At 38.9% G+C, this 24443-nt stretch overlaps 1 protein-coding gene across 1 annotated transcript in view; it reads left to right on the top strand.

Annotated features, from left to right (window-relative positions):
• Positions 1-24443, top strand: part of LOC149470451 (ovochymase-2-like) — a 120914-nt gene that overhangs the window by 39124 nt on the left and 57347 nt on the right. Inside the window, exons 4-10 of the mRNA XM_089663746.1 lie at positions 1489-1629; positions 4741-4832; positions 10193-10328; positions 12104-12301; positions 13037-13255; positions 19934-20074; positions 21779-22015. Of these exons, the coding sequence (XP_089519872.1) occupies positions 1489-1629; positions 4741-4832; positions 10193-10328; positions 12104-12301; positions 13037-13255; positions 19934-20074; positions 21779-22015 (1164 nt within the window). The remainder of the gene's footprint in view (positions 1-1488; positions 1630-4740; positions 4833-10192; positions 10329-12103; positions 12302-13036; positions 13256-19933; positions 20075-21778; positions 22016-24443) is intronic.

Here is a 24443-nt window from a genome sequence, read left to right as displayed (position 1 = left end):
ATGCTCTTGTACCACCATATCTACTTAAATGGGAGAGAGACTTGGCCAGAGAATTCTTGGCTGAATAACAGGATCATATTTTATACTTATGCTGCTTGGGCATCACTCTGGAAACAGGAGACACCTCTTTCTCTCTCCATGTGGTTGAATAGAATTGAAGAAATTAATTCAATGGAAAGCATCATAACCTCGTTTTGTGGCAAGGAAGAAAGGTTCTGCCGTAGGGGGTTCCATTGGTCTCTCTTGACCTGCTCTAGTGAATATACGTCCATCATGCACTCGGGGGATTGAGACATCCTCCCCCCTCCTCAGTCTCTTGCACTCCCCCTCTCTTCATTCTCTTTTCCCAATCCTATCCTGTTTCTGGCTTTATTCCTTAGTTCCTTTCTGTGATTTCTTACTCTGTAGTGTTATTTTATTAAAAATACAGATGGGATGCTTATTTGCTATGTCTTACTATCTCAGTTTAACGCCCGGTGATCGCTTTTCAACATTTTGTTTGGAACATTTATGTATCAGTACATAAAAGGGTTCACTGTGGAATTTGGTTATGCTTAATTTGGTGCCTGTTCTGTAGGCATTCCTATTTGTATGTAAAAAATCTTAAATTAGGAATGTTAAAAAGAAAAAATAGGAAGTTAAAATTATACTAGCCATGCCCCCTGCAACATCTTTTATCTCACTGTAGTGCAGGCAGCCATCATCTACATAAAAGTGGCAACTGTGCAGAAAGCTGAATTAGGCAGACTTCACTGCCAGTATCAACATGTATTCGAGCAGGGCCCTCCTCACCTTCTTGTATTGCAGCTATACCATCTCCCTTTATATCGTAAAGCTCTGTGCAAACTGTTGGAACTATATAAATCCTGTATAAAAATAATAATTATAATATTTGTGAGACTTTTCAAGGGGACAAATAATCAAGTTTAAGTGCAGACGCTTTTTTAAGTGTTGCAGCACATTTTGTTTAATGGGATACCAGAGTTCTAGTTTGATATTTTAAATGAATTGATGTTGAAGGTATCTGATATGGATTTTGGGCTACTTTGGGGAATTTGTTGACCACAACTCCAATGTATTTCACCCTTTACAAAACTTAGTCATGCTTAATTAGGGCTTAAACCCTCTTAAGGGTGAAACTCATTGAAGTTGTGGTTTGAGGTTGAAAGGATTGCAGTGGGAGCCATCATTGATCTGCTTGCTAATAAACAATATGGATAAAAAGTCGACGTGCGGTCCGATTTCTATAGTTTGAATGTGATACGCTGTACTTATGAACATAGGAATACAGAAAATGCCAGCAAAATATGTATTTGTGCAGTTTTCAAGTTATCTGATTATGTCTCTTTTTTCCCTTCGATCAATAGCCAAGGGCCGTTGTGGATAAATAGTGAAATACTGTATATGTTGATGGCAGACATACATTGTCTTTCTTCCTTTTATAATTTATAATTCAATGTTACTAATTGTTTTATTATTTGTACACAGGCACATACTGTGGGCACTTAACTCCTGGTCCTATAGTTTCAGTTGGTAACAGGCTTTTTGTAACATTTACCACTAACAATAGATCATCAGACAAAGGATTTAAGGCAAGGTATGAAGCTGTGGATCCAAACAAGGTGGCAGGTGAGTACAAGCACAAACATTTAAAGCAACATGGATTTAAATCAGATCTCAATTCTAAACATGAAAAATGTGTAGTCCCTATAATCAAATGAATATAGGGAGTGCAAAAAGAACGTACCGTACATTGTGAACAAAAAGTTTTAAAGATTTGGACTTATAGCAGTTCCCAGCAGGGGCGGACTGACCATTCGAGCATTCGGGCACTGCCCGAGGGCCCAGGCTCAGTAGGGGGCCCATAAAATGCCCCTGATACCTTTTTATAGGCTTTTTTTGGGTGTGTTTTGAGTGTGGGCAAGGACACAGGGGCCCCATGATCCCCAATTGCCCGGGGGCCCCATGAGTTGTCAGTCCGCCCCTGGTTCCCAGTCAAAGGTTGCCTTGCCTGTCCACCATGGAAGACTGATATAATCAGGTGTCCTTCCTCTTATATGTTTAGGGAATCCAGGGAAAGGCAATTTGATTGGTGAGAAAGCCTGAAAACATTACTCTCCCATGATGTTACATGGTGCATACGCAAAGCATAACTTCACTTTAATCATTGAGATGTTTGGCTCAAATCCATTCAAAGTGTTTATGCTTTGGGGTTTGAATATTCTGCCAGTGCTGAATAAAACTCCTTTAGATCCTCCAGTCCTCCAGTTTCTAATAACAATCCAAAAAACTTGCTGGTGACTTCAAGCCCAACTCCACTATGTTGTCTTCCCACACTGTGGCAGGGATTGATGTAAACAATAACATGTTCTTTATATAATATTCTGGTGCTATACGCATGTGGGAAGGTATTAGTGAAAACAGCCATTTAAACAGCTGTTAATAAATTTTCAGGTCTCAGAAGACAGATTTTCCTTTGCCTATGTTTATTTGAAAGAAATATCCACAAAGAAAATGCATCAAAATATTTTAACATTGTGAGGAACTTTGCATTTTTGTTGCCATCTCTCATGTTAATTAGAAGTCACAAATTGTGGTACCTATCTGGATTAGCAAATCCAAAATCCTTTTTTTTTTGTTAATTTTAAGTTTTTTTAATCCAAATGCCAATCAGATAGGTAAAATTCAAGTTTGCTTGTAAACTGCTAGTATACTTTCCAGGATAATAAGGAAAAGCTTGGAAAAAGTTCAAATCCTCTAAAGAAGAAATAGAGGAATACTTTAGCCCTGCAGTATAAAGACAAATGGATAACCAATTCGATCCCATAGATCCATCTTTGTTCTCAAGATTTTAAAAATCCTGTAAGCAGAGGCCCCAAAATGAATGCCTCTACTCAACCATAATTGTTCAGCAAGAAAATTATTCTTGCTGAACAAAATGTATTCTGCCCTGCTATATTGTTAAATGTATTGTAACTATGGTTAAAGCAACCCTATTGCCAAGTTAAAAATGTCAAAACGTTTGATCTGCAAAAGAAGAGTATTTATGCTCACCTTCCCTGATGCTCATTTACCTGATCTCTCTCTCTGACCTCTTAAATAACTGACAGATGAGAAGTTGATATGTAGTCAATGTTCAGGGGTTCCGAATCCAGGGAAATGTGGTGCCGTTTGTGCGACCCATTGAAGTGCAAGGCCATCTGGGATTAAAATCCTGCTCTTCTGTACAGCTGACCTTTTTACGTATGAAAAAAAAATAATTGAGGGACACTTTCCCAGGTTTTAACAGAGGGTTTAAAAACCAACTAATAAGTTGATTCCACCCAACAATTGTTCTTACCAGGGGCTGACTGACAACTCATGGGGCCCCCGGGCAATAGGGGATCATGGGGCCCCTGTGCCCTTGCCCAAACACAAAAAAGCCTATGAAAAAGGTACCAGGGGCATCTCATGGGGCCCCCTGACCCCGGGCCCTCGGGCAGTGCCCGAGTTTCCAAATGGTCAGTCCGCCCCTGGTTCTTACTGGTATAGTACATGGTCCTATTGGTGTGCAGGATCATAATTCTTGGCACAAAGCTTTAGATGCCAAACCTACTTGGAATCCTTAAGTTCCCCATATTATTCATGATTTGTAAAGTTTCCAACCACTAAATTACACCTTTAATTTTTCCTACATCCTAGGTTGCACATACTCACCTTACCTTTCTCTTCCTCACCACTCTATTTAGCTATCAGGAGTGGAGAGGGAAATCCTGTGGAAGCTCAAAGTCTGGACTGTTCATGAGGAGGAATGAGCCATGGTCTTACTGTAAATGCATGTAACACTATTTACCCAGAAATCTCAATATCTAGATGGCATGATATACCACATTGTGATGGTCCAATTCACTTGGCTGTAATGTTCTATTACATCCACCTCTGGGCTTGTTCTTACGCTGGGATGTTAGCAGAATAACATGGGCACCACTGACTTTGCAGAAATAACTTGAACAATATTTCCAGACTGCAAAAACAAAAAGGTTGGGGAACAATGAGGATACCCCAAATGTACAATGACTGAAGTTGTGAATTCAGATCCTTTGCAGAATACTTCCTGTGTTCTTCAGTTCTAGTGGCATCTTAGCAGTATCCTAAGACAACAAAGCTGAGAAAGTTAATTTGTTCAGCTTCTCCCTCAGCCAGTCGCTAACCACACAAACAGGACATGACATTTTTTAGGAAATTCTGTACACCAAATGTGTACAGAAGGCTTCCAGGTTGCCATATTGCATTGTATTTTACGAAAATGACAGCTCCTGCATATTAAAAAGGAAAGGTAACTTTTAATAACATTAAATTACAATATGACTTATGACATAATTGTATGTATTTGTTTATTTGCTATTTTTTTTATTTAGGAAAACAGAGTTCCCCTTAAGTAAAAAAAAATTAAACTTACAAAGGTAAAATAAAAATTTCAGGAATGCGGGCATTTGCTGTAATTAATATTATAATGAGGTTTTAATTAGGACTGTGTTGCCAAATAGGGCTACAGTGATTGTCATAAATATCTTAAGCTCTGATAGTGTCACATATATAGCTGTTAGCTAAGTTCATAGATCTCTATAGTAATTTTTTATGTTGATTTATGAAATTACAGCATGTGCTATCAGTTTGCTTAAAAAAAAACAAAAAACATAATGTATTTATGCCTGTGACTGTATTGATGATTAATTATATTTGGTAAATCTATTGTTTCAGATATTGTGGGAGGAGGAGGTATTTTACAAGGCAACACTGGGGAGTTTCAGTCCCCAAGCATATATCGAAGCTCGAATGATGTTCTGTACCAGGTAATTATACAAGCATGACAAATGGCTGTCCTTTGTGATGTGGCTAATCTCTTCTCTCATTCCCTGAGCGCTGACAGGCTTTCATGAAATGCTGTATTGACTTGGCCTGCCTAGATATGGGAATTGAGACCAGGTGTGACCTTATTTCGCCCTTTTAATTGTGTCATATGGAAATAAGAATACAGCTGTATTCGAATCAATCACAACTTGCAATTATAGCACCCGGGACTGTTTAAAAATGTAATTATCACTTAAGATAAAAATATTTAATACACACTCACTTAAGGTCTGTCGTGTACTGCAACAATTGGCATAATATTCTCAGTAATATATAATTACATATAAAGCCTCATTCATATCAGCAGTTGGGGCCGACTACAATTTTTTGTGGGAGACTCTGTGGAGTTTCCTGTGAACAGCTGCCACATGGCAGGCTGACCATGCCCGCAGCTGTTTGCAGATAATCAAGCAGCGACTACCTGTGGATGATCAGCCCTGGAAGCAAACATTCTATGTCCAGGGCTGATCACTGTATGTTTGATTACATGCAAGCAGCTGTGAATGGCTGCAGAAACTCTAAGCCTTCTATTGCTTTGAATGAGGCTTACCACCTGCAGCTGCTGAAGGCAACAAGGTACCATGGGATATGTAGTCCTTAGAAATTGGAAGTGAACAGCAGAGAAGAAGCTGCAATGCATGTAGGGAAACCAGGAAGTTGTGGAAAGAAATGGCCAGCAGATAGGCAGCACTCACAACATGAAAGGAGATTTTTCAAGAAACCTTTAATTGGAATGTCAAAAATAACTATTGTTTGTTTTAATATTACAATGCTATAAAATTAAAGTGTACGCTCTTGCCATTGATATTCTTTAACCACTTGCCCTCGGGAGGATTTACCTCCCTTCCTGACCAGGCCATTTTTTGCGTTACAGCGCTGCGTTATTTTAACTTTCAATTTTGCGGTTATGCAACATTGCACCCAAATGAAATTTTTCCCCCACAAATAGAGCTTTCTTTCGGTGGTATTTGATCGCCAGTGTGGCTTTTATTTTTGCGCTATAAACAAAAAAACAATTTTGAGAAAAAAATATTTTTGAATTTTTGCTACTAAACATGCCTAGCAATCAGCGACTGTTAAGACAATGAACACTTTGGTGAGAAGTATGTACAGTTGTGACCAAAATTATTCAACCCCCACTGAAATTGAGTGTTTTGGCCAGTTTGACATTGCTTTTGATCATTCAGTCATCTTGCTTACATTTACATTAAAGAGGCACTTGTAGGTCAGACAAATATAACATAACAGTTATAATGAAATAACCACAAATGTCTTTTCTGTGCTCACAGCATTATCAGTTTTATTCAACCCCCAAGTGACATTCAATCTTAGTACTTAGTACAGCATCCTTTTACAGTTATAACAGCTTTTAAACGTGAAGCATAGCTTGACACAAGTGTCTTGCAGCGATCTACGGGTATCTTCGCCCATTCTTCATGGGCAAAGGCCTCCAGTTCAGTCACATTCTTAGGCTTGCGCACTGCAACTGCTTTCTTTAAGTCCCACCAGAGGTTCTCAATCGGATTTAAGTCTGGTGACTGCGATGGCCACTCCAAAATGTTCCAGCCTTTCCTCTGCAACCATGCTCTAGTGGACTTGGAGGTATGCTTGGGATCATTGTCCTGTTGAAAGGTCCAACGTCTCCCAAGCCTCAGGTGTGTGACGGACTGCATCACGTTTCCATCCAATATCTCCTGGTACTGAAGAGAATTCATGGTACCTTGCACACGCTGAAGCTTCCCTGTACCTGCAGAAGCAAAACAGCCCCAAAGCATGATTGACCCTCCACCATGCTTCACAGTAGGCAAGGTGTTCTTTTCATCATAGGCCTTGTTCTTCCTCCTCCAAACATAGCGTTGATCCATGGGCCCAAACAGTTCTAATTTTGTTTCATCAGTCCACAGAACACTATCCCACAACTTTTGTGGTTTGTCCACATGGCTTTTGGCATACTGCAGTCGACTCTTCTTATTCTTTGGAGACAGCAAGGGGGTACGCCTGGGAGTTCTGGCACGGAGGCCTTCATTACGCAGTGTGCGTCTTATTGTCTGGGCTGAAACTTCTGTACCCACATCTGACAAATCTTTTCTCAGTTCCTCAGCAGTCACACGGGGACTTCTCTCCACTCTACGCTTCAGGTAGCGCACAGCAGTCGAAGTCAGCATCTTCTTTCTGCCACGACCAGGTAGCGTTTCAACAGTGCCCTTTGCCTTGAATTTGCGAATGATGCTTCCTAAGGTGTCTCTTGGTATGTTTAACATCTTTGCAATCTTCTTATAGCCATTGCCCTTCCTGTGAAGAGAAATCACCTCTTCTCTTGTCTTCCTGGACCATTCTCTTGCCTTCACCATGTTTGTAACCACACCAGTAAATGTCTAGAAGGAGCTGAGTATCACAGTCATTTTAAAGCTGCCTAATTGGTGCTTATTATGCTTGATTGCTGCTCGGTGACATCCACAGGTGTTTTCAATACCTGATGGAAAGCACCTGTATGAACCTCTGTTCTTCAGAGTGGTAGTCTTTAAGGGGTTGAATAATTGTGGCAATGAAGAAACCACATAAGAACCATTTACTACTGTATTACATAAACAATTGATGTCATTTTAGTTGCATTTGGGTAGTTACAACGTCCTTGTAGGATTTGATTCTGAATACAATTCCAAATGTACACTATAGTCCCTAAACCCCTTTACAGCATTGGGGGTTGAATAATTTTGGTCACAACTGTAATGTACAATATATGGTGTATATAGTGCAGGCGTCTGTAAGGCAGAATGCAGGGGTCCAAGCTATGCAGTGAGTGCAACACTCATGAGTACACGACGCTGTGGTCAGTTTTGGAGTAAATGCTGTAATACACAGAGAGCAGGGTCGGGAATGTGTAAAGCACAGCAGGGGTTGGGATTACAAAATTAAAAGAGTGCAGGAGTAACGGTTGTGTAATGCACAGTGTAGGGGGTAGGAGAGTGCAAAATGCCCCCCGCAAGTAATAATCTCCACTTTACCCTTTCAGCAAAAATACTCACCTCCGCAAAACAGAAATCCAACACAAACCTGCATGCCCATCCCTCCCAGACAAATTCATTGGCCCTCACCCCAATCAATCCAGCATTAATTCTCTTCCTCCCCCTCTCAGAAAAAATGCCACTCAACCCCCCAGCACATATCCCCGCCACTCCAAATTCACCTTCTAGTATAAATGATCTTCCCCTCCAAATCCCTTTCGCCCAGCCCTCCTTCTCAGAACAAATCCTTTTCCCCCCAGCACAAATCCTTCCTCCAATTTCCTCTTCCCAGGGTCCCCAGAGCCCCCCTCCTTACATAAGAGTACCCAGACTCACTCCCTTACATCAGGGTCCCCAGAGTTTCCCTAGTTACATCAAGGTCCCCAGAGTCCCCATTCCTCCTTACATCGGGATCCCAAAAGCTCCTCTTACATCAGGGTCCCCAGAGTCCCCCACTTACATAAGGGTCTACAGAGTCCCCACTTACACCACAGTCCTTACAATCCACACTCCCCACTTTAATCAGGTCCCCAGAGCTCCCTTCCTTACATCAGGGTCCCTAGAGTCACTCCCCTGACATCAGGGTAACCAGAGCTACCCATATTACTTTAGGGTCCACAGAGCCACCCCTTTTACATCAGGGTCCCCAGAGTCACCTCCTTTACATAAGGGCCCCCAGAGTCAGCCCTCTTACATCAAGTTCCCAGAGCCCCCCTATTTACATCAGGGTCCCAGAGCCCCCTCCTTACATCAGGGTCCACAAAATCACCCCTCATACATCAGGGTCCCCAAAGTTACCCCCTTTATATCAGGGTCCCCAGAACCACCCCTGTGTATCAGGATCCCCAGAATCTCCATCCCTTAAATTAGGATCCTCCTCCTTACATCACAATCCCCAAACCACTCCCTCTTACATCAGGGTCCCCAGAGTCCACCACTTACAGCAGGGTCTCCAGAGTACTTCCTTACATTAGGGTCCCTACAATCCCCACTCACCCCCATTACATCAGGGTCCCAAAAGCTCCCTACAACATGGTACCCAGAGCTACCCCCCAAATTAGGGTCTCCAGAGCTACCTACATTATATCAGAGCCCCCCTTCCCCCCAAGAAATAAATCAATTAATTAAAAACAAAACATTATTTTTGTTCGGTTCGCTTACCGCTTTTGCATCACTCCATTCCATGTCAGTGCAGCCCACAGCTAGAGAGGAGGAGGTGGGTCACTGGCATCAGGTCTGGAGGAGGAAGCTCCCTCCTTGGAATGCTGGGGGTAGAGCAAGCATGTGATTAGTTACACCAGGCAGTCCTAGCAACCAACCACTGTTCCCTGTTGAGTTCACAAATGTAGGAACGCTAGAGTTGACAGTTGTCGGCACCAGCGGTGGGTGGAACCTGTGTTGCAGAGTGGAATTACAGGATATTGTACCCACTGCACTGTCGATCCTGACTGGACTCTGGGACTCCAGCCCAGATCTGTGTGACCCTGGGATTTAATTGAAATCCTGAGATGATTGGGAGGTATGGAGTAACTTGATGCAAGGAATTTTGGGAGGAGTCAGAAAAATCACTACATTTCAAGAAACATATAATCTCTCCTTTCTCTTGTTTTGCGGAGTGTACAGATGAAACGTCTGCATATAAAGCAGAATCCAATAGTTCAATAGTGTTTTTGGCAAAGTAGTCACATGACACATAGAGAGGAACATCTACAAAGGGTATCATCATTTAGATATGCCTAGGGCCTGTGAAGTTTGGGACTTGTAGAGCTTTGGTTTCTGTATCCTAGGGGAGCCACTATTCCTCATCCATCTCCTCTCTCCCCCACCCCAGGCCATCTCAATGACAGAGCAAGATCTTAGGAGTTATACTTGCTCTTCTGCTGCCCATTGTGCCTTCCTGCCACTGGAGCTCAAGTACACACTATAGGAGGCTGAGATGCCAGAGGGTTAGTGAGACTGCAGGCTCCACCTGATTGAAAGGGGTGGACTGGCTGTACCTACAGCAAATGCTGGCTGCAGTAGAGATGTCCTGCTTGAGGGCAGAGAGATGTTAGTGGGGACAAGGTGGTCATTTAGAGAAAATGTCAGCAGAGAGGTGAGGGGGTTACCAAAAGCCAGAAACTGTTTTTCCAGTTAGTGGTTGTGTTTCTAACTATAGTCTGTGTTCCAGACAAATTGTTTCCAGATAGTAGCTTTAAATGAATACATTCTTATCTTTTTATTTCCTAAAAGCGAACAGTAAATATACATTTTGAAGATTTGATTGTTTTCTATTTATATTTTTAACATGTTTACAGTGGAAAATCACAGTTGATTCTGGCCACAGAGTTAAGTTGTCCTTTACATCATTTGACCTTGCAACTGCAGGACCAGTTGGATGTACAGAGGTGGTTGAAGTTTTTGATGGGGAAGAAAAAGGAGCACAAAAATTAGGTGTGTTTTTTTTTTGTTTTGTTTTTTCTTTCTTTCAAATTTAGTAGTAAACCCTAGAAATCCCTGCCTGTTAGTGTATCACCAAGCACCAATCACTAAAATCATGTACTGTTTGAAAAGCACGTATAAATATCTGAAGTGGGACTTATTTTCTAAAAAAAAAAAGGAAATATTTCTATGACATATAAAATGTTATTTCCCTTTTACCATAAAAATTAAACAATTACTTCACCATATACAGTATGTGCCACGGTGGAACATTTCCATAAGCAAGAAGGAACTTGGACCATATCTGTGGTCAAAGAGAGGACAGACTCATTCTTGGCAGGCCTTGGGAATCCACTTTATTGCTCAACTTTATTCCTTGAATATGTTGAAATTGTTCATTCCTTGACAAAGAGAATTTGATATTCCAAAAGGGCAGCTTTTGGGGTATTCATAAATGCACCATGCATTTCATGCTCAGACTCTCCACTCTACCTAATCTCTTGAAGAGTCATGACTGATTCAGGAAATAGTGGCTAACCAGTAAGAAAAGCATGGTTTATTGTATATATTTAGGTCTTTTGACTCTTACCCAAAGCTCAATTACCCTGTAGAAGGAAATGGGAAGTAGATATAGGGGAGATGGAGGGTGAGAGGTGGAAGGTGATTTGAATATCCAAAAATCTCATTCTTTATCCTCTTCACATAAACTTTCCAAGCTTTTTCTTTTTCATTGAGCATCCAGGATCCCAGCACAGTTGTTCAGATGGGGCAGGAAGGATTTCTCCCCCTGCACCCCAAATCTAATGGAGATGTGGACAATTTAATACGCATGTTCTGGTGATGTCCAAAATAATTAGATATTGGAAGGATATTATTAACAAAACATCATCAGTATTTATTACTCTTATTCCGCATGACCCAATATGACCTAATTATTTATTCCCCCAAGTCATATTGCAGCAACAATACTTCTTTACATTGCCTGTGAAGCGATAGGTTAACACCTCATACCCCCACCAGACAGCAGTGGATTCAACAGGTGAACTCTATCCTAATATGCGAAAAACTAACCTACAAACACCTCCACTCCCCAAAGAAATGTACGTCTATCTGGCAAAAATGGCTGAATACTATTGGGCTAGTTCCCCCTTGATTCTTCATAGGCTCCTACAGGTATAATTTCTGTTGTATCCAGAGGGGGGCTAGATTAGAGACTTGCTGACAGATGGAGATAGTGCTAGGAATCAGATAGTTTATATCTTAAGCCATCTAATAGATGGATTGAGATTTCTATCTGATCAGCCTATCTGATTTTTTTCAAGCAATCACTGCTGGCAGCTATGGCCACCGGCAGTGATCATTGTATGATGTCAAATCTGTGTCCTGGTACTATTAGGTGCACCTAAACATGTTCAATAAAGAACTACCTGATTAAAGAAAGGAGGACAGACAGATCTATCATGATTTTAGTTTGAGATCTGCCCACATAGTCATGAAATTATTAATTATCATACATAGATAACAGCAGACCACAGATAAATTCGCCAACAAACTGTTTTCAGAGGAACCAGTGACTGAGTAGGATTTTTTTATGTTAACAATGGTTCACTCATGATTAAACCAGTACCCATTTCACCTGAGCTGATATTACATAGTACATGACTGACAGACTTCATTCTGACATAGCTAATCAATTATTTTTAAACTACTAAAATGTCTGCATGAACTATAGTTCATGAATCTAGTTTTCTCTGTTTATATTAAACTACATATTGTATTACTAACAGGACACTTTTGTGGAAAAGAAATTCCTGATCCTGTTGCTTCTTCTGGAAACAGAATGATTGTTCGTTATAGACCAAATCCACAGGGGACTCGAGGAATATTCCATGCTAAATATGTTGGATTTCAAGGGAGTGTTATCCCAACTCAGAGCCCTACTACTACTACCACTACTATCGCTGCTACCACTACTGCTCATATTGGTGACTATAACTTTTTTAATCTTTGCTGCTTACTGCAATTGTCAAACTCAGTAACTATGCTTTGGGAATTGTAGAAATCCAATTCAATAACAAATATGAATAAAACAAGCATCCTTTTTTTTGCTGGCTGCTTAACAGAAGAACCTAGCAATATTACCTGTCAACTTAATAAAAAGAAAAAATAAATCCGCTTTTAGGAGGTAGGAAATTTATTGGGTTGAATAGATTTGTGAGGGTGAAAAAAATACCTAAATCCATCAAGTTTAACCTAAAAAAGAATTGTAATAGATCATGCAGTAGAAGCTGGCAACCAGTTAGTACTTATGAACCAATAAGCAGATAATCAAGACAAATTAGATGAGATGTTTTGCTGGATCTGAAAGACTAATTCCTCTGTGGAAATGAGAACTTTGAGATTATCTGAAAAACTATGGATCTGTAATTATATTAGGACAGAAAATTATTACAGTCATATATAGATATTAAAAATATTTAATTGAGAAGCACAGTAAGGTAAATTGATTGCCTAATGTTCTAGCTGGTATCCAATGTTTAGCATCTGAGTACAGTAGTAAGCAAATTGATATCTTTACAAATTTTTTACATTATCGTGACATGTAATTTTTCATTTAAATTTCATGCTGTTTACCAAACCAATCTGTATTTAGTTTATATAGAGCCTTATAACGTCATTACTTCACAGCTGAAAAACAATTCTATGTTTAATTTTTGCAGATTCTGGTTGTGGAAGCAATTCTCTACAAGTAGGTCGTAAAGGCTCCATTCAATCCATGAACTATCCAGATCCCTACCCTGCAAATCTCCACTGTAGCTGGGTTATCTCTGTTACTCCTGGTTTGCTTATTAAACTGGCATTTACTCAGTTTGCGGTGGAAGGAGAAATGGGAGCATGCAATGACAAACTGGAGATATCTGATAGTGTAGATGCCATAGGTAAATACTATGAAACTTGGGGTAAAAAAAACACAAACCAAGTACTTACATCCTACTTTTTACATTGTATGAAAAAAGTATACTAAAAGTGTACAAATCATTAGTCACTTTACTCAATGAAATATGATACAAATTTGAATACATTTACATCATGTCAGTGCAGCGATAGATGACTTCTGTTTCTGGAGGTTTTTTGGGTTTATTTTATAGTGTTCATTTACTAAAAGAATAGAAAGTTTGCTTGGCATGTGGTGTTCACTTTGAATACCAAATCATGTGGAAAATTATTAAAAAAAAAAAAGTTTGCCCATTGCAACACACTCCTCCATTATCTACTCCAGTGAGTCAAAGGGCAGGGTACAGTAACTTCTTGCAAGTCATCTTCAGTGTTCCATAAAAAAGAGTAACTTGAAAAGATATCTGCTCAATGGGTGATTGGCCCTATCTCTTTACAATTTCTGGCATGTTTCATTTATATCCACTAATATTTTTTTTTTTTATTCCAAAAAAGTTTTATTGAAGTAAGAAAGACAAAACAGATCATAGACAGATACGGATCGCAGTCCGTGCACATCTTCATATATGTTCTCCCGTATCGCAGACGGGAATAGGACGTTATTAGGAACGAATAGGAACGAATAGATTTTAGAGCAACATGCATCCAATTCCCACAATAAAGCATATGCAAAAAGTATAACCATAGTAATAATATTTACCATCTGTAATGTTCGATAAATATGGTATACATTAGTCTCTATGTAGAGAGAGCTCAAGCAGCAAGACTATGAGGCGCAAGACCACTAATATTTTTTTATTGCCAACTTCATTATTTATTTTTCAAGGGTTTAAAAAAAGAGGAAAAAAAGAAAAAAATGTGGTACATACCAGTTGATTTCTCAATGGCTGCAGGCCTTCAAACATGCAGAGAAAAGAAACAGCCAAAGGCTGGCCATCACTATACAATTTTCTGCCCAATTTCCTTTAGATTTACCTTCAGCTATGTAGTGCAAGAGCCTGCCTAATTGGATACAATTGAAAGTGTTGTCAGGTTTGACCTCCTATAATATGGTTTTTGGTAAATCTAAACCAAATATCTCAAGAAAATTGGATAATGTATGACCAGCTGTACTTCAACGCTGCCTAATGAGAAAACAATCTAGTTAACAATTATAATATGGACATTGATCCATAGGAATCTCAGAGAATCCCCTTGTTCCCATACCTTTTCTAGGCATCTCTATTAGATTCAATCATAGAGTGAGGCTACATGCAAAATGTTAGAGAGAATATTGCTCCTTGGACCAGGTTTATACAGAAAAGATCACGTAGTGCAGGACGGATGAAACCAGAAGAGCTCCACTGATTGCCTCCAATACTTTTATAATGAATGACATTGGAGAGTTTTTGTTTATAAAATATTTTAATCTGTCTGCCTATTCTAATTCAGTAACAGAAGAGAGTCAAAAATGTAGATTTTACAAATAGTTTTTGTTACTCTCCTAAATACTATAAAAAAGTCAGAGATATATAGAAACAGATCAGCATCATATTGGTTAATGTAGATGTAAACCCTAACTGGTTGACATTAATTATCCTAATCATGATGTATCTTAACCACTTGATCTCCAGAAGATTTTACCCCCATGGCATTTTTGTGGCTGTTTAGCACTGTGCTACTTTAGCTAGCAATTGTGCAGCATGCAACACTACCCAACCTAAATTTATATTATTTTTTCACACAAATAGAACTTTATTTTGGTTCTATTAGATCACCACTGGGTCTTTTATTTATTTTTGTATATGGAAAAAAAGACTGAAAATTATGAAAAAATAACTATAATTTTTACTTTCTGTTATGAAACATATCCAATAAAAAAACAAAAAAATCTGATTTCTTCATAAATTTAGACCAAAATGTATTCTGCTACATGGCTTTGGTAAAAAAAAAAAAATTCCAATAAGTGTATGTTAATTAGTTTGTGGTAAAGTTATATTGTCTACAAACGATGGTATATATACTGGAATTTGTGTTTAAGTGTTTAAACAACTGCCTTTTAATAAAGACAGGACTAAATAGTTATCTCAGCTTCCCAAACCACAACCAGACAGTTTAGGGTTTTTTTTTCCTATTTTAACCTCTGTGACTCCCTCCTCCCCAACCTCAGCCATTCCTTAGCCCACTTCTCTACTCCTTTTCTAGCTAATTTTCTCACTTTTTATTACCCTGTGATTTTCCCCTATCCTAATTGCAGGTTTGTCTCAACATTTTACTAAACCTCTATGTATCGGTACTGCTTGAACCTAGAAGAAGGAGGTAGATCCCTAGATCAGTGGTGCATTCATTCCTTGTGCTGCCCTAAGCAACAATAAAATTGGGTGCCCCCCACCCAACCAGCAACTCTATTCCCCCCCACCTGACCCCCAACCCACTGCCACCGCTATCCCCCCAGTGCCACCACCTGATTCAAGAACTAACCTTAACCAGAATGAAAGAAGCAGCCGGCCACCCTCCAGTAGCCCACAACTTCCTGGTGGAGCATCAGAGCATGGCAGAGCTCAGGCAGTGCCTCACCAGGTCCCCATCCCTGCCGTTTGTGTCACTTCTTCCAGTGGATGGCACCACCCCCTTGAAAATTGCTGCCCTGGGCAAACGCCTTGCTTGTCTCACGGTAAATATGGCGCTGCTCCAGATAGATTTCCTGGAAAATGAACTGTTTGAGCACATTTAAAAAGTATCACAGTCTATACTCAATTGTGTTGTTGCATGAGCATTAATACAGCTACTATCACCCTAAAGAAAAATGAACTCTTGAAGCTGTGCCCAAACAAGATAGGTAGAGGATGAAGGACCAGCCAAGAGGTTTTCCTGCAGCTGATCTTACTAACTTACCACTCCTTGTCCTGCCCTGTGTGAAGGCAACCAACTTAGTATTGGCAGGGCTTTGTTTTCTCATGCCAGAGCCTTCAGAAAAGTAGCACAGTAATGACTTCACCAGATCTCCCAAGACTAGTAGTTAGAGACAGCAGTGTCTTAGAACTCACACTGCAGATATACAACTATGAGACTCTAGGTACAGGAATGATTAGGCACACTCCTGTATCAGGAAGTGCACAATTGGCAGATGGAAATCAAGACAAAATATACATGTTTCAAGGTACTGCTTAGGAACAATTAACATTTCTAAATATTTCTTATAACATATCAAATCTTAGGCTTGAGAACAGTCTGCTGGGACTTTAAAGGTGTTCAATATGAACAATTATAGACTTGAAATTTAAAAAAATGGAGATATCTCCAGAAATAGGGACTTTTGAGGCACTGTGCTAAAGAAAAAAACAAAAATAAGCTAAAATAATATTTGTATTTATTAACATCCATTAAAACAATGGGCCAACAATTTGACCATTTACTATGAAATATTATACACAATACATTTACTGAAAACCAACAGATCACATAGTATATTTGGACAAAACAATATCCCTCTGTAAACACTGATGCGTTTCGCAGTCCACATCTGCTTCTTCAAAAGGCTTTGCAGGAATCGTTTACAGAAACATATACATAACTTTATAATAACAGGTATATACATTTATACACAGCAATAATATAACCATTAACACACATTATAAGAATGTTATTGTTAAAACTCTTACCACAATATTCAGTTAGATCACAAAGTTGTTATTAGTTCAAAAACAGTCATAAGCACCGATGTCTGCCGCCAAAGATAAATGCCACATCATACTCCCATATATCCACCTCCCCCCCACAGGGGGAATATATTTGTGTTAATGGTTATATTATTGTTGTGTATAAATTTATATACATGTCACTATGAAGTTATGTATATGTTTCTGTAGATGATTCCCGCAAAGCCTTTGAAGAAGCAGATGTGGATTGCAAAATGCGTCAGTGTTTACAGTGGGATATTGTTTCGTCCAAATATACTATGTGATCTGTTGGTTTTCAGTAAATGTATTGTGTATTATTTTGCATACTAAATGGCCAAATTGTTGGTCCATTGTTTTAATGGATGTTAATAAATACAAATATTTTTTAGCTTATTTTTGTTTTTTTCTTTAACACAGTGCCTCAAAAGACCCGATTTCTGAAGATATCTCCATATTTGCAATCTGAGTTCTCTTTGGGATGTGGTACTATGCATCTATGCCCTGAGTGATGGGTTATGTTTTTCTGGACTATAGACTTGAAAATTATATAATTCACAGTTTATTCAATCATAGTTGTCCAGTCTAAGGACTGTATAAAGCTGGCTATGGTGTCTTTGATGTCTAGACCTTTCTAGTCTTTTCATACCCTCTGTGATCACATGGAAGCCTGAGGTTTGACACCATTATGAGACTTATTTATCTCTTCAGCCAAATTTATGTCTAACTATCGGAATATCAGCAGTCATCAGTTTTATTCCCCTGAAGAAGCCTTATGTGGGTGAAACGTGTCGGGAATATACATCTTTATGCTGCTGTGATGTTAAGAACACATGAGATCATGCTATGAGTGTATATGATTTTAACATTGAATACTTTTCAACTATGATTGAATAAACTGTGAATTTTATCATTTTCAAGTCTATAATTGTTCATATTGAGCACCTTTAAAGTTCCAACAAACTGTTCTCAAGCCTTAATTTTCAAGGCATGTAGTGCTATAAGGGTACGGTCACTCACCCACGTTATTAATCTACTACAGTTGCAAGAAAAAGTATGTGAACCCCTTGGGATTACGTGGAGTTTTGCATGAATTGGGCATAAAATGTGCTCTAAACGTTATCTAAGTCACAACAATAGAAGAACACAGTCTGCTGAACATAATACTACACAAACATTAGATGTTGCCATGGTTTAATTGCACATAACATGTAAACATTCACAGTGCAGGGAGGAAAAAGTATGTGAACCTTTGGACTTAATAACTGGTTGACCCTCCTTCGGCAGCAATAACCTCAACCAAACGTTTCCTGTAGTTGCAGATCAGACCTGCACAACGATCTGGAGTAATTTTGGACCACTCCTCTTCACAAAACTGTTTCAGTGTAGCAATATTCTTGGGATGTCTATTGTGAATCGCTCTCTTAAGGTCATGCCACAGCATTTCAATCGGGTTGAGGTCAGGACTCTGACTGGGCCACTCCAGAAGGCGTATTCTGTGCTGTTGCAGCCATTGTTTTGTTGAATTACTTGTATGCTTTGGGTCATTGTCCTGTTGCATCACCCATCCTCTGCGGAGCTTCAGTTGGCGGACAGATGGTTGTACGTTTTCCTGCAAAATGTCTTGATAAACTCTGGAATTTATTTTCCCATCAATGACAACAATCCATCCAGGTCCTGAGGCAGCAAAGCAGCCCCAAACCATGATGCTCCCTCCGCCATGTTTTACAGTGGGGATGAGGTTTTGATGTTGGTGTGCTGTGCCTTTTTTTCTCCACACATAGTGTTGTGTGTTCTTCCCAAACAACTCAATCTTGGTTTCATCTGTCCACAGTATATTTTGCCAGTAGTGCTGTGAAACATCCAGGTGCTCTTTTGCAAACTTCAAACGTGCTGCAATATTCTTTTTGGACAGCAATGGCTTCCTCCGTGGTGTCCTCCCATGTACTCCATTCTTGTTTAATGTTTTCCTTATTGTAGATGTGTCAACAAAAATGTTAGCATATGCCAGAGATTTCTGTAGGTCATTAGCTGACACTCTGGGATTCTTCTTTACCTCATGCAGCATTCTGCGCTGTGCTCTTGCAGTCATTTTTACAGGACGACCACGCCTAGGGAGAGTAGCAACAGTGCTAAACTTTCTCCATTTGTAGACAGTCTGTCTTACCGTGGACACATGAACATCAAGGCTTTTGGAGATATTTTTGTAACCCTTTCCAGCTTCATGCAAGTCAGCAATTCTTGATCATAGGTCTTCTGATAGCTCTTTTCTGCGAGGCATGGTTCACATCAGACAGTGCTTCTTGAAACCAGTAAACCCAAAACAGGTGTTTGTTTTTTAAGGGCAGGACAGCTGTCAGCAACACATCCAATATCATCACACTGATTGGAGTCAAGGTTGGCTCACTCCTGGCTCCAATTAGCTCTGGGAGAAGTCATTAAGCTAGGGCCTCACATACTTTTTCCTCCCTGCACTGTGAATGTTTAGATGTTATGTGCAATTAAACCATGGCAACATCTAATGTTTGTGTAGTATTATGTTCAGCAGACTGTGTTCTTCTATTGTTGTGACTTAGATGACATTCAGAGCACATTTTATGCCCAATTCATGCAAAACTCCACGTAATCCCAAGGGTTCACATACTTTTTCTTGCAACTGTATATCAGATCTTAGTTTTTTATGTGAGTTTTTATGTTTGTGCATATCCACTTCACTGTCTTTAATGTTACATAAAACACTGCTTTTACTGTCAATCATCCTACCTCTTTGGTACATCACCATATTTATGGCTTAATAAAAACTTTCAGTGCAATTTGGAGATTCAAGAGTTTGATGGTGAGATCTAGTCAAGCTGCTGAAGTGCAATAAAAGTTTAACAGCAATTGCAATAAGAATTTAGGACACCATTGTTTACAAGGATTTAAATATCAAGGTTGGGTAGAATGCCTTTCATGTTTGATCTCTGTCTTTTTGTTATTACAGCATTCTCTGCATTTTCATTTCAGGGACTTACTGTGGGTATTTTAAGCCTCCTCTGATCATCACTTCTAGCAACAAACTGTTCCTGAATTTTTCTACAGACACTGTGAGAACAGATCATGGATTTGAAGCCAAATGGGAAGCAGTCTATCCAGATGCCATTGAAGGTGCTTACTAAAACTCAATCACTTTACAGTTTATATAATCAAATTTCACATAGGAACTCTGTGCCAGAATGTTATGCTACGTATTATTAATATTATTATTATCATTGTAGCTCTTTAATTTTCAGAGTTTCACATAAACATTAGATCCCCATAGTGACATCTATAATAACCTATGTGCATACATACTGTATGTTTGTCCCTGATAATACAACTTATCATTGCATCACAAATCTATGGCAGATAAGTTTGAATCCTGTATTTTTTTCATAGCATCATAAATTCATAGCATAGTTAAAGTGTATAGAAATTCAAACACTTTCTTTTTCAGTTCTGGATAAAATGTTGAAGGGCTAGAACTTCTATTTGGTATATATTGCTGCCCCCATTGTGGAGATTTAGGCCGGCCATACACAGAGCGAATTTCTTTCCTGCGACCACAGCGTTCCCCATCCACACAGTCAGTGTTGACAGGGGAATTGCTCCTGCTGAGGCATTGTAGAAGACAGTGATTATCACTAGCTGTTATAGCAGCCACTAGTGATAATCACATGTAAAATCCAGCAGGCTGGTATTACCCAAGTTGATCAATCGATCAACTTGGCACATTCAGCCTGCCCATACACGGTTCAAATCTTGGACAGTTCCTGCTGAGCCAGATTGTCTATGGCCAACCCTACTTTCTATATTGGTCCTGTTGACCATTGTCTGCAGTACAGGAAGTGATGATAAATCAAATATTTTTCAGGTGTCAAAGCGACAGGAGGTGAGTAATAAGTAAACCTATTTTGGTGACAACTGTCAAAGAGGGTATATCTCTTTGCTTTGGAGAGATCTCCTCTTACCTTCACCCCTGCTGTGTCTCTGGGACAGGAAGTAAACAGAAATGGGGCACACTCGAAAAAATAACCTGATTTCATATGCCATTTAAAACTACAAATAAATATTTTGGCTTTAAATACACTTTAAAAATTTAGCTGAGGCAGCACAGTGGCTAAGTGGTTAGCACTTCTACCTAGCAGCACTGGGGTTGTTGGTTCGAATCACAACCTGCCTGGGGTTTGCATGTTGTGGGTTTCCTCCAAGTACTCTGGTTTCCTCCCACATTCCAAAGACATTCTGGTAGGTTAATTGGCCTTCATATGCATGAATGTCAGATAGGGAGATTAGATTGTAAACTCCTTTTAGGTCAGTGACCATTGTGAATGTACAATATATATGTAAGTTGCTGCGTAAATGTATGGCCCTATATAAGTACCTGTAATAAATAATCCCTTTATTATTGTATTGTTCCTATTTATAAATCTGTTATTTTCTATGATGTTGGCTGTACATTTAACAACATGATTGTTCAATTTTATATACCTTTGATTGTTTGCTTATAATTACACATATAGCCAACGTTACATTTCATGCACAAGTGTGCCCATTGTGGTCCTAATAGTAGACATGGTGATGATGAATGTATTGGTTGACCAGATAGAATAAAATTGCCACTATTCAAGACAGTTCATAGCTACTTATTCTGTCTGCAAAACAGACCTGAGCTGTCTTGAAACCTTATTAATTTACTCAGCCAACAAAGATACTTAACTAGATATTTACTTGCTTCTATCAATACCTAACCCAGTGCAGCATTCTTTTGCTAACTTTTTAATTCTGCAAGTATGTGAAAATTATACATATATTTAAATATTGTTATTACAGACATCCAGTCCTGTGGTGGGAGCTCCACTGAAGAGAATGGTGTGTTTAAATCTCCAAATTGGCCTTATGCTTATAAGCCCAACCAGCTGTGTCTATGGCACCTACAGGTTCCCCAAGGAAAAAGAGTGACCATTAAATTCTCTCATTTTGACTTGGAAGACCCAGACGTGAGCACCAAATTGTGCTATGATTATGTAGCTGCGTATGAAGAGGTTTCAGAAAAGGCAATAAAATATGGTGAGTGTTTTTAATCTCCACCAAAAGAACATGAGGCGAAAGCCAAGAAATTCTAGAGCTTTAATATGCTATGGTCTGCTATGACACAGCTGCCCATGATGAACAAAAACTGTAAAAAAAATTAAAATGATGTGTATATATATATATATATATATATATATATATATATATATATAAAAATAAATCTCCAAATGAATCCAATGAACACTGGTGGGGCAGAGCAGAGAACCTGTGACTGACAGTAATGACTCTCTGCGCAGAGCGGAAGGGGAGAACTGAGTGATCAACAGTCTTTGATTGCTCAGTGCTCTGTGCTGACAGAGGACAGATGAAGCACTAGATCGATGCTTCATCCACCTAGGTGAATATAATGTTATTTGGGGTTTTTTTTGTCAAAACCCCATGCTTCTCTTTTACGTGAAATCATTGTCATTCAGGAGAAAAAGGCTCAAGGGCTTAATATAGAGACAGGAAGTGGTAGGAAGCTATAGAAATACAATTTATATAACGAGAGCAGTGTCCCCTGACCAGCTTTCCTTGAGAATGACTGGCGGTATCATCGACACATGTTATTATAGGCAGGTGGTGTAATCACCAGCACAGGAGCATTGTTGTAGAGTGTGCACTGTCAACATAATATTTTACTACCAGATACAGGCTGGTTGTCAGTGGCTGGAGGACAGCCTGTTTGTGTTAAGTTGATTAGTGTTCCTCTTCCTTTCCCTGATCCTACTGAACCTGTCGTTAGGCACACACAATCTTACACTGCGTTAGCAACTTTGTAGCAACACAGCTCAGATACAACATGCAGCTGGCAATATAGAGTGATTGTCTTGTTTTATCCCCTGTTCACATTGGGTGCAGCTTTGAAGTCATGCTACTTCAGTGTGATTTCAAAGCTGCTGATCAGTGCAACTTCATGTGCGTCTTGCCAACATCTGTGTGACTTCATACGCAGATGTCAATGCAAGCCGCACATGAAATCACACACAAATAGTACAGGAACCTTTTTCAAAGTTGCTGTGACTCAAGACTTACCAATTTGAATGATTCCATAGCGGAAATAAGGGTGTGACTTGGTGAACAGGGTCTTATTATTATACATGTCATTTATTTCTTTTATGTTCATTTTTGCACAAAGGGTTTTTGTGTGAGCACTGCACGAATTGTTTGTCTTCCGCTTTTTTCCAACCTAAAATAACTGATAATTACAAATTCATAGTAAAATATTTGTAATCATTATAGGTATGGGAAACTCATTCTCAAATAGTATTATAAAGATTTGTTAAAAGCTCCACTGGGATGGATACAATAAATGAATGGTTTTACCCACATGGAAGAAACATATATTTGAAATATATTTTAAAAGTATTTTTCCCAAATATATTGACATATATTGCAAATGCTACAATTTTGGCTATATTCAATATATTTCAAAATATATTTCAACATATATATATATATATATATATATATATACTGCATGTTGAAATGCGTTTTTATCACAAAATATATGAAAAATATTTTTAAACATTTCAAATATACTGTATGTCTGTAAAAATACAAATCTACATTTTTGGAAATGACTTTTTATATTAAAAAAATTTAAAGAATATATATATAAAAAATATATATTTTTACAAATATATATTTTTTAAATATATTCTTAAAAATTTTTTAACATATAAAAAAAGTAATTTTAACATATATTTTTACATATATTTGTATATATGAACTGTACCATAAAATTGTCCTGTAGTAGGTTTAAAAATGTTGCCCTTTAGCTGTTCCTGCAGTACCATCACTCCAGTCAATTTCCGGGTAGTTAAAAATCCCCCATTATTATCAATGTCCCAGCCTTTTCAGCTCTTTCAATCTGTGCAAAGAGCTGAGTCTCCACCTCCTCATTAACACTGGGAGGCCTATACAAAACTCCAATGATTACCTTTGTAGTACGCACCCCCATGTGCAGTTCCATCCATAATGCTTCAGCCTCATCACACTCTCCATCAAGTGATGTAACATTATTTTGCTTGCACTGTGTGATGAGACACCTAGTTAACAGGCCTCACTTTTGTGATTCACTGCTAGTAATACAGTGTCATGTCAGAGCTTACTGAGCTTCAAAGAGGGCAAATTGTTAGCATCCCGGTGTGCAGTATGTGGGATTCATGATTTGTTGTCTTAGAACCTGCATTGGAGAACACTTTTGCAACTCTGTACATTTACAAGCAAAGCAGATGTCGAATGTCTCATGACATATTAGAGATGTACATGGGGGGATACTACACTTTTTCATTTTTGTGGCACTGAAAAAGTTCATGCGCTTGCAAGAGATGATGGATATCATAGGTTATTACAGAGGGTGGTATGGTGGATACTTAAGCTATAGATGCGGGTACCCCGAGGGTTAAACTTCAGGTGGGAA

Source organism: Staurois parvus, unplaced genomic scaffold, assembly GCF_062004578.1.
Source record: "Staurois parvus isolate SC_StPar_1 unplaced genomic scaffold, SC_StPar_1.0 ptg000044l, whole genome shotgun sequence".
Taxonomy (NCBI): Eukaryota; Metazoa; Chordata; class Amphibia; order Anura; family Ranidae; genus Staurois; species Staurois parvus.
This window is presented reverse-complemented; position numbering and strand designations above follow the sequence as displayed.